Genomic DNA, 19,791 nt, shown 5'->3' on the forward strand with positions numbered 1-19,791 from the left:
GGATGTTTTTTAAAATTGATTTTTAGAGAGGGAGAGGGGGAGAGAGAAACATCAATATGAGAGAGAAACATTTATCAGTTGCCTCCCATATGTGCCTTGACTGGGGATCGAACCGGCAACTTTTTGGTGTATGAGACAACGCTCCAACCAACTGACCCATCTGGCCAGGGCTAAAATTGGTTTTGTTATATGTTGTTTTACTTAAATTCGAAGAACCAATAGGCAACGTTAAGTAAGGACTTATTGTGTATTGTTCTTAATGTTTTTCTAAGAATGTTAAATAAAATAGTATATTTTAAAAGATGTTGTTAGGGAAGAAATTAAGAGAGGTTGAATTTCATTCATTCAGTAAATATTAGTTCAATAGCTACCATGTACCAGGCACTGGTTTAGGTGCTTGGGACATATCAATATATAAAATAAATAGAACCCTGGCTGGGTAACTCGGTTGGTTAGTGTCCTGATACGCCAAGGTTGTGAGTTCCATCCCCAGTCAGGGCACATACAAGAATCAGCCAATGCATGGATAAAAAAGTGGAACAACAAATCGATGTTTTTCTCTTTCCCTTCCTCTCTTTCTAAAATCAATCAATAAATAAAAATTTTAAAAATAAATAGAAATCCCTGTCCTTATGATGCTTACATTCAAATGACTTTTGTTTTTATGCACGCTTCATTTACCAGTGAACAGTCAGTGTTTGTAAAGTGTATTTATAAATGTAATAGGGTAAAATGATTGCAAATAATTTAAAAAGTTGATCATTTTTCACAAAACATTTGAATTGTATTTTAACAGTTTGAAACCATGTACAGGCTCAAAGTAATGAGGATGATTTAAGAAACAAAACCAAATATCCAAACTTACACATTCAAATATGGCTAAAATTATTTAGAATTCAGGTTTTGAAGCATTTTTTAATTCAATTTGTGGACCATACAGGAAACTCATTCACATTACATTATAGTCATACCTTTTAAGCATCAGTGAGAGTAATCTAAATTTTAGAATCTGATTTTTAATCTTTTTCAGGGATTGTGCAATTGATCCAACATGTGTACTCTGTATGGACTGCTTCCAGAATAGTGTTCATAAAAATCATCGTTACAAGGTATGAAAATAGATCTATAAATATGTAGATTCGCAGGAATCTGTTGGCCATCTAGGTCATATTCCTGACCAGTATTAGAATTCCTGCTATTACAGTTCTGATATGTGAACCTATAGCTCTGATTAAACATATCATGTGATGGGACATCTACTTCAAGAGGTAGCCCCATACAATTTTTTGTGAGTATATCAAATTTATGCAAAAGATTGTATAATGCCTATGAATAGCTTAAAGAGCAACTATAAAGTGAACACTCATGTAACCACCACTTAGGTCAAGAAAATAAGACATTGCCAGCTCTCAGAGCCCTCCTGTTTGTCCTTCCTGCATCACAATCTTTCTCTTACCCCTCACAGTAACCTGTCCTGTGTTTTACAATAATGGTTTCCTTGATTTCCCTTTTAGCTTATCACTCAAATCATATTGAATAGTTTTATCTGTATTTGAACTTTATATAGGTGGAGTCATACTGTATCTATTTTTCCTGTTGAGTAACTTCTTTCACTCATTTTTATGTATATAGCTGTACTTTATCCAGTGGCCTTAAAATGTTCAGTAATCCATGTTGTCTTTATTTATTGTGCTGTATATAGATAATGTAGGTTGCTTCTAGATTGGGGTTACTATGAGCAATTCTGTGACATTCTTATTTGTATGTTTTGGTACACATATACAGTAGTTTTTCTGGGCTACATATCTGGAATAGAATTGCTGAGTTCTAGAGTATACGAATCTTCGGTCATAATAGATGTCAGACTGTTTTCCAAAGTGGTTATACCAGCAGTATATGAGAGTTTCCATTGCTCCACATTTTGGCAAGATTTGGTGTCTTTTTAATTTTAGGCAATCTGGTGGTTATATAATATTATGACATTATGATCTTACTTTAATTTTCCTAGTTACTAATGAGGTTGAGGGCTTTTTCTTTCCTGTTACATTTTTAGACAGCCTTGTTAGCTGAAATGTGTTTCTTAAGTAATAGTATTGGTTCTGTACTCTGGGCTTAGATAAACATAATAACTGATGTTTCTTTTTGTACATATAACATGCCTAAAATTTTATGTAGACTATGTCTTCCATAGAGTTGAAAGTGCTGTTTATGTTTTTAGACTGGCCTCAACATTATTGTTTCTAGCTCAGGAAGTGCTGGGCTATAGGTATAGGTTATAAGTATTATTATTATTGTGCACAAGAAAGAACAGATTGAGAAGCCTATGATATAGAGTGGTCAAAATGTTTTCCCAAGGTTACAAAGCTAATCACTGGTGGAATTTACGTATTTGATCATTGGTTCCATTCCTCAGTTGTAACAAATGTACCACACTAATCAAGGTCTTAATAGCACAGGAAACACTGTAGGGTTGGGGGAAGAAGGGCTATGTATGAACTTGGTATTTTCTGCTCAATTTTTCTTTAAACAAACTGCTCTAAAAAAGTCTCAATTTTTTAAAATGAACTTTTAAAGGTTCTTAATACATTTTGCCAAATTGCTTTAGAAAAGAATTATACCAAATGTAGTACAAGCAGCAGTGCAGAAACCTGCAGAACCTGCAGAAACCTTTTAACAGAAACTTTTTAACTGAACCCGACTTTTAAAATAATTTTACCATCGCTATTGAAATGAAATTGTTCTATTCTTAATGTTTTTTCTCTTTCCTTGTTTTGGAATGGTGAATATAGACTACCCTTGCATTGCTACTTAACTTTGCTCTCTTCCTGGATAATAGGAGCAAGGTCTTTGGCAGTTTATTTTGCAGTCATTCTCGCTGACAGAACCAAGGTCTCTGATTTGAAGAGTAGATTAAATTCTAAGAAGCCAAGATCAGAATAATATAACTTTGATCAAGTAGAACCAAAATATTAGCTGAAGTTTACCTAACTAGGGTCTTCTTGTGTCTTGGGAACTGATACTGAAAACCAAGCTGGCTTGTAACCTTGGTACCCTTTTCTTGGAACACATTCTAGAGCCAGTTAGAATAAATCTGGAAAAGAAAACAAAGCTCACTAACAGTGTTCTTTTTCTCTGTTCCATTCCTGTGTATGTCTCTATCTTTATTTACTAAATGGCAATGATATATTTATATTTGTGTCTTTCATTCCTACCTGACTATAAGCTCTCTAAGACAAGGTCGAGGTATACTTTATACCTCCTATGTCTTTCATAATACCTGGGACATAGAGGCTTTCAACAAACATTTGTTGAAATGAAGTGTCAGGATCAAAAGTGCTAAATCATAGGCAGAGCTGATATCTAAGATTTAATTATAAAAGTAACTATCAGCGTCTATTTTAACATCAGCCTGTTGTTAATCTTATATGATGAGAATTTATATACATGTATTGTCTTTGAAACACAACAGCATTAAAAAATGTTTATTTACCTAGGCAATACAATAAAACTTTTTAAAATTTTCAAATAATACAGAAGAATATAAATAAAAATTATAGTTGCCTTTCTGCCCCATTGTACTTTCTTTGTTAAACTAAACACACTTTAATGTACATCCTAACAGATCTTTTTTCATATATTTACAAACATGTACACAGACATACATATATTTATATATTTAAGAGAGGTGTTTGTGTGTGTGTATAAATGGGATTCTATTGTATATTCTATTTAACAACTTGTTTTCAACTTAACAGTATATCATGGGCATAATTCTATGTTGATATGTATAATAACTTTTACCTTATTTAATTGTGTGTATTCCTTTGTGGGAATATCTAATCATATATTTAACTCATTGCCTTTTTCTAGACAATTATATTGCTTCCAGTTTTTCACTGATCAACCGATATTGTAATGTACATATATCTTTATTTTCATGTACTTCAGTGTATATATTCAAAAATGCCCAAGGCGAGATTCTTAGAGGTAGATTTTCTGGATTGAACAGTATGTGCATTTAAAATTTTGATAGATTTTTGCCAAATGTTGTTCTTGGGTTGTTTGTGCCAACTTACATTCCCATTAAAAGGATATGACAATGTTCTTTCTCTTTGCCTGTTCCCAAACTTTATTTAATTAGTGTTTTTACTTTTTGCCAATCTGTTAGTGAAATAGATTTTAGATTACTGAAATAATTTCATTGTTTTAATTTGCATTTCTGTTGTTACTAATAGTATTAACATCTTTTCATATTTTGTATGTTTAATTTCTTGCTTGTTTCTATTTATTTTTCTATTGTCTTTTTCTTACTGATTTGTTATATACTTTACAAATATTTTCTCTCATATGTTTGTCTTCTGAATATTTTTATTTTTGAGTCAGATTTATTGAGATATAATTTATATGCAGTAAAACCTACCCTTTTAAATGTACAGTTTCATGAGTTTTCACAAACATACATAGTTCAGTAACCACTGCCACCAAATCAAGATAAATGATAGCATAAATCAAATTAAATGCATGGGAGTGGGGGAGTAGGCGGGGAGAGATTAATCAAAGAACTTACATGCATATATGAATAACCCATGGACACAGACAATAGCTCAGTGAAGGCCTGGGGAGGAGGCGGGAGTGGGGAGGAGGGGGTCAGTAGGGGGTGGGGGTAAGGGGACATCTGTAATACTTTCAACAATAAAGATAAAATTTTATAAAAGATATAAAACATTTACAATACCCCCAAAAGTTCTCTAGTGCTCCTTTGCAGTTCTTTTGTCCCCTTACCCCCAACTCCTGGCATCACCGATCTGTCTTCTGACTGTATAGATTTGCATTTTCAAAGTGTCATATAAATGAAATCCTATAGTATGTAGTAACCGCCTTTTTTTGCTTAGCATAAATGCCTTTGAGATCCTCTCATGTGTCAGCAGTCTGTTCCTTTTTAACCCTGGTCAGTATGCCATTGTATGGATGTACCACAATTTATTATCTATTGATCAGTTGATGAACATTTGGGTTGTTTCTAGCTTTTAAAGAGAGCTGCTATAAGCATTCAAGTGCAGTTCTTTGTGTGTTTCATTTCTCTTGAGAACTAGGAGTGGGATAGCTATACCATAAGTTAAGTATATGTTTGGCTTTATAAGATCTGTTTTCTGCTTTTTTAACTTGATTTATGCTATCATTTATCTTATTGACATTCTAAATGTGTGTATTAAATTTGCCATTTTTTAAATGTTTCTGAGTTTTGTACCTTGCTTCCATGACATTCTCTATTCTAAGATTATGCTTTTACCTTCTTTTTATATAGCTTTATTTTTAGTAATTATGGGTGAGTCTAGCCTTCTTCAGTTTACTATATATATGAAGGAAGAAATACTGATTTGTATATTCTAATTTCTTTTGGTACTTTTGTTCTAGTGGTTACCTCTGTATTAATAATTTTTATACTCCTCTTAGTTTTTTTTTTATCCCCTTATTTTCTATTATCTAGTCTGTTAGTTTTAATGGTATCTTTGACTCCCTTCTATTATCTGTATAATAGCTGATGATCTTATGTTAACTTTCTCTTTTCCTTCTCTCATTTCTTAGTTGTAGTCTTTTTGTTTGTGAGAATCACATGTTTATGTTCTATTCATGTCCTCACCCTTGATTTGTTCTTAGCTCTACAATTAAATATATAAAATGTTCACCATCTGTCCATTTTCTAAAGTTTCCCCAGTCACCTCTTGGTCCTCTAGAGGTCAATAAACTGCAGTTTGTGGGTCAAATCTGGCTCACTGCCTATTTTTATATAGCCTGGAAGCTACATGTGAATTTTTTAATTTTTTAAAAGAATAGTTTATTGATTTTGTGAGAGAGAGAGAGAAAGGGAAAAGGGAGAGAGAGAGAGAGAAACATTGATGTGAGAGCATAACACCTATCGGCTGCCTCCTGCACGCCCCCTACCAGGGATTGAATCTGAAACTCTGGCGTGTTCCCTTGACCGGGAATCAAATGGGCAACTTCTTGGTTCATGGGTCAATGCTCAACCACTGAACCACACTGGCCATGCTGTTATTTCATCTTTTTGCCTGAAGGTCTTAGGACTTTGATCTTTAAAGTCTATTAGTTTTAGTAGGATATGTTTTGGAGTTGATAACACTGGATGAGTTTTTCTGTTACTCATGGGCCCTTTTAGTGTGTACCTTCAGGTCTTCTTTTTCCCCCAGAAAGTTTTATTAAATTACAGTTTTAAACATGAGGTCAGTTCCATTGTTTTGATTTTCTTTTTGAAGACTCCAGTTATACTTATATTGGCTTTCTCAAGCCTACATTCTATTTCAACCACTTTTTCTCAGACCCTGTATTTCTTTACTTCACATTTTCATTTTCTTGATTGTTTTCATGCTTTGCTATTTATTAACTTTTCATTCAGTCTGTTATCTTGGACACCTTGTAGTTTAGAATTGATTTCTGATATGATTTTCTTGTTTTCTAATTTTTTTTACTGAGTTCTATCAAGTCTCATTTTATTTAACTTGTTTTTTTTGGGTGAACTCTGTTCTTAGTTTCTATATTTCTGATTAAAGGTGTTTTAATCTGATTAAGGATTTTCATATCCCCAAACGCTTTTTTGAGACTATGTAATTTACTTTGGAGAATTATGTTACAGTTTTCTTCAGCTTCATGATTAGGTTTTGGCTCTTTGTTGTGTTTTTTGCCCCTTTTTTGGTAATAGTTTTCTGTGGATATGGCCTACTTTTTAATTAATTTATTTTTTTACTTCATGGACAGGATTCACAGATGCTCTCTCCTGTCAGTTTTGCCCTCTTCTGTGAAATTTCTTTTATAGATGATGGTGGTGGTAGTGGTGAAGGGAAGACAGGGTTTGGTATGTTTTGTTTCTCTCACGTCTATAGGATCCTTAATTTTCCCTTCTTCCTTTTTTATTTACTGTCACATCTTTAAGAGCTTACCACCTTTTTTAATGTATTTGATTTTCCTCCAAAAGCAATGATTCTCTGAGGTTGCCACTTCTGGTCCTGCTTACTTTCATTATCTTTCCTTGTGAATCACCAAGTCCCAACCTGTGTTCAGTATTTGTCCCTTAGCATTGGACTTTCTCTTTTTGGGTGTGCTTTTGTCTGTGCTTCATCTGAGTCACGTGTACCCCTTTGCTCCCTTTCATGGCATCTCTTAAGCTCCCCTCTCATCTACATCCACAGGCTTGAAGTGATAGGCAATGGGACCTCTGATAGAACAAATCATTTGAAAGTTCTGTTTATTTTTTGTTCCCTAGTAGTGCTGCAGACATGGATCACTTGTGGTTTTATTGCTCTCCTTGTTCATTGTATGTTTTGGAGGGGGAAATTTTGGAGAAGATTCAAAATCAGGCTAATGTCATTCTCTATCTGGCTTAGTATATTTTAGATATTTTTTTTTTGCAAGAACTCTGAAAGGAAAAATGTAAATAATTTTAGTTACTGTGAGGTATCAAATAGATGAAAATGCTTTATACATTTCTTAAGTACAATATAAGTATCATTATAATGATTTTTAAATGTTTAATTAGAAAATCTCATTACTCAAGCATTCTGGATATTGTATAGATTATTTATTGCATGCTTCACAATCTGTTCTCCATTAGTACAAAAATTTTAAAACTATTATTTAAAAATTAGAGTATGTTTCAAAAAATTTATCAAATTTGAAGGTCCTTTTTTGTTGTGGTTAGTATTCAGGTTTTTTACATACCCAGTTTCCATTACATTAAATGCAATTAAGGTAGAAGTATTAGGGAACATTTATTATTTGAGTCACCTGTGTCATTCTTCCTTGCTTTGTAATATGTTTTGAAATCAAGACAAACTCATTTTTCATTTATTAGATGCACACTTCTACTGGAGGAGGATTTTGTGACTGTGGAGACACAGAGGCATGGAGAACTGGCCCTTTTTGTGCAAGTCATGAACCTGGAACAGCAGGCACTGCAAAAGAGGTAAGAATATTAGTTTTTGTGTGTGTTTTTTTAAAATGCTAACTACTTTAAGCTTGGTGAAATTATATAGAAGTAAAAGTTATGTGCATGGGTTAAACTGAATTCAGTTGAGAATCTTAATAACGAATTCATAATGAAAAGATAACTCAGGCCTGGCCGGGCGTGGCTCAGTGGTTGAGCATTGACCTAGGATCCAGGTGATCGGGGTTCGATTCCCTGTCAGAGCACATGCCCAGGTTGTGGGCTCGATCAATGACTCTCTCATCATTGATGTTTCTGTCTCTCTCTCCCTCTCCTTTCCTCTCTCTCAAATCAATCAAGATATATTAAAAAAAAAAAAAAGATAACTCAGAATACTTTTTATTAAGCAGTCAGTTTGATAAGAGTAAACAATACATATTTAAGCCTAAAAGAGTAAATGGAAGAAATTATTGTTAGGAGCCAAATGTAATAAATTAAGAAATAGTAGAACTGACACATAAATTTATTTATTTATTTTTAAATATATCTTTATTGATTTTAGAGAGAGGAAAGGAGAGGGAGAGAGAGAGATAGAAACATCAATGAGAGAGTCATTGATCGACTGCCTCCCGCATGCCCCCGACTGGGGATTGAGCCCGCAACCTGGGCATGTGCCCTGACCAGGAACTGAACCCCAATCACCTGGATCCCAGGTTGACTCTCAACCGCTGAGCCACACCCGGCCGAGCAACACATAAATTTAATAATTACTTTCCTTAAAAAAAGTCAACAAATTGATTATGTACTATATAACCTACTCAAGAAAAAAAACATGATCCAGCTCAGATGTAGATAATTAGAAAGGAGAATGAGAAATAATGATAGAACCACAGAAGGAATTATAAGGATTATAAATGACTCTTTTTTTTTTTTTTTTTTTTTAATATATCTTTATTGATTTCAGAGAGAGGAAGGGAGAGGGAGAGAGAGAGATAGAAACACCAGTGATGAGAGAGTCATTGATCAGCTGCAGCCTGCAACCCGGGCATGTGCCCTGACCGGGAATCGAACCCTGATCGCCTGGATCCTAGGTCAATGCTCAACTGTTGAGCCATGCCCGGCCGGGCATAAATGACTCTCTTATATGAGTCTATAAATACATTTTAAAGTGGATTATTTTGTCAAACAGTATAAAGTACCATAGTTTATTCAAAAACAGAACACTTGAACAGTATAGCCATTGAAGAAATTCAGAAAATTGTCATGAGACAATACTTTCTAAAAAATGCCACATTCAAAGAGTTTCACAGAGAAATTCTTTTCAAAACTTCGAGTAAAGAGTTTTTGTACCCTTTAAACTGTTCCAGATAACCCTAAAGCAGTGAACACCCTGCGGGCCCAGATTTTGATCTCGTCAGATACTGTTCCTCACTAAATGCAATAAGGGATTGCTGTGAAAATACTAGATTCCATGCCTTAGTCAGGGAATCAGTAAGCTTGTAAGGATGGGCTTATGTCAAAGGAACCTAGGACCCAGCTTGAAAGGACTTCCATTGAACAGTGTTGGACAATTGGAGCATCAAAAAAATAACAACAAATAACCACAATAAATTGATTGACTCATACTGAATATACAAAAATCCATGAGTTCCTAATGAAACTTATATGAAAGCTAAAATAGATAGACAGATAGATTGATGAAGTTTGTTGCCATGGTAGTGGTTATTATATCAATTCTGTACTCTGAAAATTGGTAGGAATTGTGTTTCATGGTAAACAAGTATTTCTAGTTGACGAGGTAAAGCTCTTCTTTCTAGATGAATACTAGAAAGCTAATGAAAAAGGAATAATAGAATAAGAAAAATCAACATTTTGCAAGCCCTAAAGGAAATATATGATAGATAAGGATCATTAGTGGATGTGAAAACCATTAAGATTTGAGTTGATGAGGAACAATTTTCACATGGTTCTAAATTGTCATCTCATAGCTTACTTGCTAGTCATAAGAGAAAAAAATGAAAATTTATAATGGTGGTATCATACTATTATTCCTGAAACCAGTCATGAATATTAGCATCATTACTAATAGTGGGGTGATGTGGCATAATGAGCCTCATCTGATGTCAAATGCAGTACATAGTTTAACATCTGAAAATCAGTTAATGTAATACACCATATAAATAGAATAAAAAACAAAACCACATGGTCATCTCAATAGATGCAGCAAAAGCATTTGACTAATACCAACACATTTTCATGATAAAAAGACTTAACAAACTTAACATAAGGGAACTTCCTCAACCTGATAGAGGGCATCAATGAAAAACTCACAGTATAATTATGCTGGATATGTCTCCCTAATATCAGGAACAAGACAGATTCTGCTCTTGCTACATCTATTCATTATTGTACTCAGTTCTAGCCAGGGCAGTTAGGCAAGAAAAAGAAATAAAAGGTATCCATATTGGAAAGGAAGAAGTAAAACTAGCTCTATTTACAGATGACACGATTTATACAAAATATGTAGAAAATCCTAAGGAACCTACTAAAAAATAATTAGAACTAATAAGTTTAGCAAGATTATAGGATACAAGATAATTATGCAAAAATTACTTGTATTCTATACATTGTAATGAATAATCTGAAGGTGAAATTAATGAAAAAAAATCCATTTACTATAGTATCAAAGAGAATAAAATACTTAGGAATAAATTTAAGAAAAGTATGACATTTATATTCTGAAAACTATAAAACGTTGAAAGAATTTTTAAAAAGATCTAAATAAAGGGAAAAACTTCTCATATTTCTGAATCAGAAAAGTAGCTATTTGTTAATTTGGCAGCCCTTTGGGTTTTTTCCCAATACCACCAAGGAATTAACTCAGTTCATCCCCAACACTGGCCAAGTGTGACTCACAAATTTATAGTGGATTTCCACTGGATTTTTTGTCTTAAAAAGCTACTATTTTTTTTCTTTCTGTTTAGTCCTTTGTTTAAATAGCTTATTGTGATATAACTTGCATACCATATAAGAAAATTCATTCATTTAAAGTATATAATTCAGTGTTTTTTCATTATATTCACAGAGTTATGTAATTGTTACCACAGTCAACTATAGAACATTTTCATCACCCCCAAAGAAACCCTATACCCATTAGCAGTCCCTCTCCATTTTTTCCAAACTCCCCAACCTTAGGCAACTAATTTGTCTCTATAGATTTGCCAGTTCTGGATATTTTTTATAAATGGGAACATACCATATGTGGTCTTTTGTGATTAGCTTCTTTCACCTAGCATGCTTTCAAGGTTCATCCATATGGTAGCATATACTTCATTCCTTTTTATGACCAAATAATATTCCAATATATAGATATACACCACATTTTCTTTTCAAAAATATGTCTTTATTGATTTCAGAGAGGGGAAGAGAGAGGGAAAGGGAAAAGGAGAGATAGAAACATCAATGATGAGAGAGTCATTGATTGGCTGCCTCCTGCATGCCCCATACTGGGAATCGAGCCTGCAACCTGCACCGTGTGCCCTGACCCGGAATCGGACCAGGATTTCCTGGATCATAGGTCAATGCTCATCCGTTGAGCTATGCTGGCCAGGCACATTACATTTTACTTATCCATTTATCAGTTGATGGACTTTTGGATGTTTACACTTTTGGGCTATTAAGAATAATGCTGCAGGGGCAGGTGCAGGGTGGAGGGGATCAGTGGGGAAAAGGAGGGGTATCTGTAACACTTTCAACAATAATTTTCTTTAAAAAGAAAATGCTACTATGGACATGTGTGTATAAGTTTTTGTGCAGACATGTATTTTCCTTTCTCTCTGATAGATACCTAGGCGTGAAATGGTGGGTCATATGTTACCTATACTTAACATTTTGAACATCTGTTAGACTGTTTTCCAAATTGGCTGCACCATTTTACATTTTCACCAGTAATGTATAAAAGTTCAAATTTTTCCACATCCTGGCCAACATTTGTTATTATCTGCCTTTTTTTAGTATAGTCCCATGAACAGGTGTGAAGAGGTATCTCACTGTGTCTTTGTTTTGTATTTCCATACAATACAGAGCATATGGATGCATTTTTTAGCTGATTGGTTTGAACAAGCTTTTTATTAAGGAGGTGATGTTCTGTAATGAAAAGAACCGTTTTTTATGGGAGATTTTAGTCTTGCTTCTCTACTGTTTTTAGGCTGTTTGACCTTGGATGGGTTCCATATCATTTAAATGTCATTAATTCTCTTCCTTTCTTACAGATTGGCTACGGGCACCAGCTCAATTTATGAGGGGAAAATTTTTTCTCTCAAAGAATAGTTTATTGATTTTTACAGAGGGAGAGGAAGGGAGAAGAGAGAAACCTCTGTGTAAGAGTGTAACATTGATCAGCTGCCCCCTGCATACCCCTATTGGGGATCAAGCCCACAACTTGAGCATGTGCCCTGACTGGGAATTGAACTAGCAGTCTTTCAGTGCATGTGACAATGCCCAACAAACTGAGCCACAACAGCCAGGACATGAGAAAAACTTTTTGTAAGCTATAAGGGATAACCAATAATTCTCTGATATTATCATAATTAGGCTACTCAGAAAGGCAGAGAGCATCCATATGGGAGAGCATCACTAAAAAGGACAGGGGACGTGGTTCTGCCTCCTTTCCTTTCTGTTATCTGTAGCACCAACTTGGTCACAGGAAATTAAGCTAAATTGCTATGAATAGCAACCCCCTTGAGGTCAGCTTGATTTCATTCTTGGAGGATGGTGTAATGAACTCATTAAAATAATTATTATAGCCCAGCCGGGTGTGGCTCAGTGATTGAGTGTCGACCTAGGATCCAGGTGATCTCGGTTCGATTCCTGGTCAGGGTACATGCCCGGATTGCGGGCTCGATCCCCAGTCGGGGGTGTGCAGGAAGCAGCCGATCAATGATGACTCATCATTTATGTTTCTATCTCACTCTCCCCTTCTCCCTTCCCCTCTCTGAAATCAATGAAAAAATATTTTTTTTTTTTTAAATTATTATTATTATAGCCCTGACTTGTGTGGCTCAGTTGGTTGGGCATTGTCCTATGCACCAAAAGGTTGCCAGTTCCATTCCCAGTCAGGGCACATGCCCCAGTCGTGGGGCTGATCCCGGTAGGGAGCAGGAGGGAGCTGATTGATGTTTTACTCTCACATCGATATTTTCCCCTCTCTCCCCCTTCCTTCCTCTCTCTCTCTCTAAAAAATAAAAATAAAAAATCTTTAGAAAAGAAAAATAATTATTTTAATTAATAACATTATCTTCTTTATCCATTTATTTGTATACAATGTTGATAGTGCTTTTCTCTGCTTTCTTACAGAACTTACGTTGTTCATTGAATGAAGAGGTAATTGCCCAAGCCAGGAAAATATTCCCGTCAGTGATAAAATACATTGTAGAAATGACTATATGGGAAGAGGAAAAAGAACTGCCTTCGGAACTCCAGATAAGGTGGGGAAATTTTTCAAAAGGTAAACGTTTTAACGATGGTTATTTATATTGCAAAATAAGTGTTGGAAAAATGTTTTTGTTGTTATTTACTGCTTAATTTATTATCATTATGAAAATTTTATAGAGAATTACCTCTTGGGAATATTTTCAAAATATCCATTTATATTAGATACTCTTCTAGGCACTAACAGAAGTTAAGCCAAAAAGGGAAAAAAAAACATTTTTAAGAAAAAATCATTTTGAGGGTCTTGTTCTAAATGATTTATAATAAGTTCCTAGCAGCCACTTGTCCCTGTAGAGAAGTAAATTGCCCAAATTGATACTAGCCTGGACCAACCTCCAGGTTCCCCAGAGGTTTGTGAACAAAGGTAGGGACTTTGAAACAGTGGATCTCCCTTTAGTCTAGGTGTTGATGAAAAAACATTTGATGGTGGGAATTAGGAGATGCCCTTTGCCCTGTGCTTTGATATCTAGGATTATTTCAGTTGTAGATGTTTAACATTTTTAAGCCCAAATCCAGGAAGTCCTAACAGCCATAAATAAGTCTTTCAGTGACAATAATGTTTGCTCTTAACTTACAAATGCAAAAGGGAATTCCAGACCTGATATAAAGATATAATTTGGCCTTGGGGGAATTTTTTTATCCGTGTAATCTTAGCAAGTTTACAAAATTGCATCACAAATCTAAATACCATTCTTTTTTGACTTTCCTAGGTTTTTTGGATTGTTTTATTTTAGGAGAGAAAGTTAATAATTTCAGTTTATAAAGACTATAAACATATTGTTTTGACTCTTGCTGGGCCATAAACTGCTCAGGGAAATACAGGTCATCAGAGATTGTTTCCACAAAGGTTTCAATTTCAAATATGTGACAACATCAGTTAAACTCTTTAAGAAATTGTGTTGGTCAACATAATACTAGTTAGCAATCTGCCTGCCTAAAAAGGGAGAGTTGCTTGAGTGTAGGTGTATATGTGGGCAGCGTCAGACTTCAGACTCATAAATCTGAGTTCTAGTCCTCCTCGCTGCTTATTGGCATTGTGGCCATGAAGAAGTCTTTTTTGAGCTTCCATATCCTAAGCTATAAGAAGCCCAAGAAAATCTGCCTCTTAGAGTTATGAGGATCATTAATTGAGTGCATTGTAAAAGCCTATTATAAACTGTTTAAAACTGATAACATAAATTTGTGTAGCCCATGATAGCTGTTTTCACTTATTTTATAAGATCCTCACACCACTCTCAAATGTAGACATTGTACTCTTCTTAGAGACAGAAGAGGCATTGTCATCTCAACTAGATTATTAAAAGCTTAAGCCATCCACATGTCTATAAGGTCTATAAGGTCCCTCACTCAGTCAAATGGTAGTGCTGGCACTTTAAATCTATACACTTTAAAAAAACCCGACTTAAATGTACTGTAAAACCAGAAATATAAGGTAAAACAAGAATAAATTCAATAAAAACTAAATGTTAATAAAATCTTACTATTATTGCCTGCTTGAAGGTTCTAAGTCCGAGATCTTGTCAAGATGGGAGATTAGCAAGAGTCAAGAGTGGTATTAAAACCGTACTACCACGAAACTGAGAGTAATACTTTATATCTTGAAGTGATAAAAAAAAATTGGGGGAAAAACATGGGAAAGGTAATACTTTTATTAGGGTTTTAAAAATTCCACAGTACTGTACCACTTAAAATAATTTCCTGTATCAGTATCACGGTGGTACTTTCTCATATGTAAGAGCTTACACAATGTTGCTTCAGTATAGATGTCATATATTATTTTAGCCTATTTTTCACATTTTCCTGTTTATTTGTTGCAGTATCTGAATGTATATCTTTTTTTTAAAAAAACAGGGAGAAAAATGAAAGATACTATTGTGTCCTTTTTAATGATGAACACCATTCATATGACCATGTCATATACAGCCTACAAAGAGCTCTTGACTGTGAGCTTGCAGAGGCCCAGTTGCATACCACTGCCATAGACAAAGAGGTTCGTGAGCTTCGTTTGAATTATTGTGCTGTCTTACATGAGTTCCTGGAAGTCAGGTGTTGACTGAGCCTTTGCCAAGTGCCTTAGTATTGTGATTGGTACAACCATCTTTATTCATTTCTTACATCCTACATAAACTGGTTAAAACTTGATTTTTCTATGTGTGTATCGTAGTTGTAGTTCACTATTTATAACTTTCCTCTTTTTGTCTACATAGAAAGTTTGCTGAATGTATTTGGCAAAGAGTAGTTTAGAATGTCAGCTCAACTTCAGTTTGTTTCTCTTAATTATTGAATGAATGAATACATGCATGAATTATGAAAAGTTGATCATTTCTGAGGTTTTAACATTTACTAAAACTTTTTAGAATAATAATGATTTATGGCTCAGCTTTTATTTCCTACCCATCCAAAGCAAAATGTGTTCCTCAGGTATATAGAAAGAATATTTAACACAATCCTGCCCTTGAGAGGAGTGTAATATAGTGGAAGAAGCAGCATGGCATTAGTAATTAGTAGTTAGTGTAATGGTCCTAGGACTTGAGAAAACAATATCCTGGTCTCACCTCTAACCCACTAGTGGACCTTAAATGTGTTATGGAACACATGCTGGAACTTTAAGTTTATTTATGAGAAATATTTAAAACATGTAGATGGAGTTTAGTAAACCTAAGTTATTATCAGATAGAAAATAGAGCGCATTACAAATAGTAAAGAACTGACATGTTGCTAGGCAGGAAATCTAAAATCCTAAAGTATAGAAATTCTCTACTAGTGGTATTAAAAGTTCTTAAGCTACATAAAGGTGTTAAACATTTATGTTTATCTTCCAGGTATTGCCCATCTTTTGACTTTTAGGCAGTCGACAAATGATGAATAATTACGAGCTCCTTGGGTCTTTGGGCTATATGTTACAAATTGACTGGAATTGTCATTCTGCTGCTTAATTCTCGTTTGTCTATAATTAGGGTCGTCGGGCTGTTAAAGCAGGTGCTTTTGCTGCTTGCCAGGAAGCAAAGGAAGATATAAAGGTAATTTTCTGAATTAGGGACAAAGAGAATTTAAGAGTGTACATTATAAGAACCCAATAAAAGAAATTTTATGTTTATATTTATATTTATTTCAGAGAGAGAAAGGAAGAGAGGGAGAGAGAGATTCAATGATGAGAGAGTCATTTATTAGCTGCCTCCTGCATGCCCCCTACTCAGGATTGAGCCCTTAACCAGGGCATGTGCCCTAACCAGGAATCAAACCTTGATCTCTTGGATCATAGGTCGATGCTCAACTGCTGAGCCATGCCGGCTGGGTCAAATATATTTTTGAAGTGGTTTGGCATCCTACATAAAGAAAGTATTGAGGCATTTAGATCCAGAGATTTGGAACTGCAAGGGTTATGTAATTTCTTTTTTTAAAGAATAGATTAGTTAAAAACAAAATTTTTAAACTAGGTTGTGTTTCTTTTATTTTAAATATTCCTTTTATTTGTAGAGTCATTCTGAAAATGTCTCTCAACATCCACTTCATGTAGAAGTATTACACTCTGAGGTTATGGCTCATCAGAAATTTGCTTTACGTCTTGGCTCCTGGATGAACAAAATTATGAGCTATTCAAGTAAGTATATAGTCTAATACTGGGGTTTTTTAAAAAAAAAAAAAAGCTACAAATTTAAAAAAATATATCATTAAGTATAAAATAAAATTTCCTTTTTAAATACATCTTGATTAGTTTTCAGGAGTGCATTTCAAGTACTATAATATTCTGTTGGCTGGTGATTCTTTGATGTCGATAGAATTATTCTTGCTCGATACCAAATGTGGGCAGATTAATGTTAATTTTTTCACATGCTATAGGAAACATACTTTTAGGAGAAATAGTATAAGAATAAAAATTACGTGGTGACTTTTTTTTGTAGGTGATTTTAGACAGATCTTTTGCCAAGCATGCCTTAGAGAAGAACCTGGCTCTGAGAAACCCTGTCTCATAAGCAGGTTAATGCTTTGGGATGCAAAGCTGTATAAAGGTAGGTGGTCATCTTTGCTTATGCTGCTTGCCATGAAGCAAAGGAAGATTATGACCTTAAAGCAGAGCTATGATCTCTTTTGTTTACTAATATCAGTGATCTTGGTTTATAAGATATTATACTTTAAGGTAAGGTTAACCAATGAATATATATTCTTCTGTGTTAAAACCCAGGGATACTGCTTTTTAACTATAGTGCCTTTTCATTTAATCAGGGCCAGTGAAATGAGGATGTGTGTGCATGTATGTGTGTGTGTGTGTGTGTGTGTGTGTATTCATGTAGTAGTGCTATTATTAAAGCTGTACTTATACTTTTAAAATCTAAACAAAGAACAAAAAGTAAAAGATGAGAATAAACGGGATGGAAAAGGGAAAGATACAGAGTAAAAGTAGTTTTGAGTGAAATAGAATGAAAAGAATGGAGAAAGGTTGGGAGAGGTAGAATGAAGTAAGATAAAGTAGTGAAAAGATTATAGAAAAGGAGGGAAAAGGCCGTATATGTATGTATTTTAAGTTCTATCTATTAAATATTAATATAATATATGCTACTCATATTTGAGTTCTTGAGGTCTACTAACGTGAAATATTTTTATAATATTCTGCCACTTCTAATAGCTGGAATGTTTTTTTTGCCTTGGTAATACTACCCTACTTCCCCCCAAAATGATCTTTAGGTGCCCGTAAGATCCTTCACGAATTGATCTTCAGCAGTTTTTTTATGGAGATGGAATACAAAAAATTCTTTGCTATGGAATTTGTAAAGGTAATTGCTCTTTATAAATAGATATCAATAAGTAGAAATAGAAAAACATTTTCGTAAATGAAGTAATAGAAACAAAGTAGATAATTATGAATCCAGAATTTAATTTTATGATTCATTTCTTTGTCCAACTTTTTTTATTTTCACATTTGCTAGTATGGAAACAGTAGTCTGGAAGAGGAGAAAGGTGGAAAATGACCTATTATTTGCCTACCCAGAACAATAGGAAGTTATCACATTCATTCATCCTTCCTAATCATCTATCTGTTAATAAAATTATAATAAGAATAGAAGTGACTAGCTGAAAGGCATAGCAGGGAAAAGGAACATACATGAAATGCTAAAGGGAGGCAGGAATTAGATGGGCAAGAGTTATACTTAAGGGAGGCTAAAACATAAAAAAAAACATGGCTTTTTAATAGTTTTATAGATCTATTGTTATATATATATATATTTTGTCTGTTCCTAAAGTTAGATTGCAAGGTGTTACAGAACCTTTGAATCTTCTGCTTTGCCTTATATAAGGCATACAATAAATACCTGTTGGTTTCCTCTGATTCTGAGTTGTAGGAAGTTCTGTAAAACTTAAGACAGGGCAGAGGTAGGACCCAGGATAGAATTAGAAGCAGAGAGAGGAATGATGATTGTTCAAGGCAGATGATACTGTAGGGTAAGATCCCTCACTCCCTGGGTTTTAGCAGTAGATTGTTAAAAGTCATTAAGACATTTGTGATCTGTGTGATCTGAAATGAAATTTTTTTCTTAGACAAAATCCATTCTCCCTACTAAGATGATATTTTTTGTACACAATGGTTACCTCTTAAAATTTATAGGAGTTCTGGTGGATAAAATTAAATATGTAGATCAAGGATTTAACACTGTGCTCGATACATGCCTGAATGTATTAGTATTTTCATCCTCCCATTATACCAGCTTATTTCAGCTGTGTTCACCAGGGTGGATAAGAAGTTATGTACAGCCAGCATCCATTCGGTTTTAAGGCTGGATTGGATCTGATTGGTTGGTTTTCTGGGTCATATCAGTTTCTAACTTGGAATATAGCCCATGCCCTGTACCATTGGGATAGAATTTGCTAGCCATTGCCCCAGATTCTGTTTGGAGAAAGGATATACTTCACCATTGCCATCCTCTGTGATTTTTTACCTGTGTTTTGTGCATTTTTTTTTTTTCACTTCCAACTCTGCTAGATTGGGCAGCTGAATTCATGTTTGTTATATTCTCTTTCTGACATACTTTTGTTGACCATATTATCTCTCCTTAAGAAACAGGAATTATAATACTTGTCTCATATACATAGAAACACATTTGAAGCAGCTGTTAAAATTGGGATTTTAAGTTTTCAGTAGTCATTTTTAGTTGATTCTCCACTTATTATTATATCTTTCAGTATTATAAACAGCTGCAGAAAGAATATATCAGTGATGACCATGACAGGAGTATCTCTATAACTGCACTGTCAGTTCAGATGTTTACTGTTCCTACTCTGGTATGTATTAATAATTTCTTTGCAGTCTTTCTAAGTAAAACTTGTTTTGCTTTTTAAGAATTTTGCTTAGCGTTGAATCAAAACAATGT

The 19,791-nt window shown here is 34.3% G+C and overlaps 1 protein-coding gene across 4 annotated transcripts in view; it reads left to right on the top strand.

The window, feature by feature from the left end:
• UBR1 (ubiquitin protein ligase E3 component n-recognin 1) overlaps positions 1 to 19,791 on the top strand; it is a 111,664-nt gene that overhangs the window by 13,111 nt on the left and 78,762 nt on the right. For all 4 annotated transcript variants that reach the window (XM_016212308.2, XM_016212312.2, XM_016212310.2 and 1 more), the window contains exons 3-11: positions 1,031 to 1,109; positions 7,865 to 7,975; positions 13,292 to 13,422; positions 15,278 to 15,416; positions 16,384 to 16,446; positions 16,904 to 17,027; positions 17,329 to 17,436; positions 18,110 to 18,198; positions 19,604 to 19,702. In XM_016212308.2, coding sequence (XP_016067794.1) covers positions 1,031 to 1,109; positions 7,865 to 7,975; positions 13,292 to 13,422; positions 15,278 to 15,416; positions 16,384 to 16,446; positions 16,904 to 17,027; positions 17,329 to 17,436; positions 18,110 to 18,198; positions 19,604 to 19,702 — 943 coding nt within the window. The remainder of the gene's footprint in view (positions 1 to 1,030; positions 1,110 to 7,864; positions 7,976 to 13,291; positions 13,423 to 15,277; positions 15,417 to 16,383; positions 16,447 to 16,903; positions 17,028 to 17,328; positions 17,437 to 18,109; positions 18,199 to 19,603; positions 19,703 to 19,791) is intronic.

The sequence above is a fragment of the Miniopterus natalensis genome, chromosome 1 (genome assembly GCF_054644295.1).
Source record: "Miniopterus natalensis isolate mMinNat1 chromosome 1, mMinNat1.hap1, whole genome shotgun sequence".
In the NCBI taxonomy this organism is placed as follows: domain Eukaryota; kingdom Metazoa; phylum Chordata; class Mammalia; order Chiroptera; family Miniopteridae; genus Miniopterus; species Miniopterus natalensis.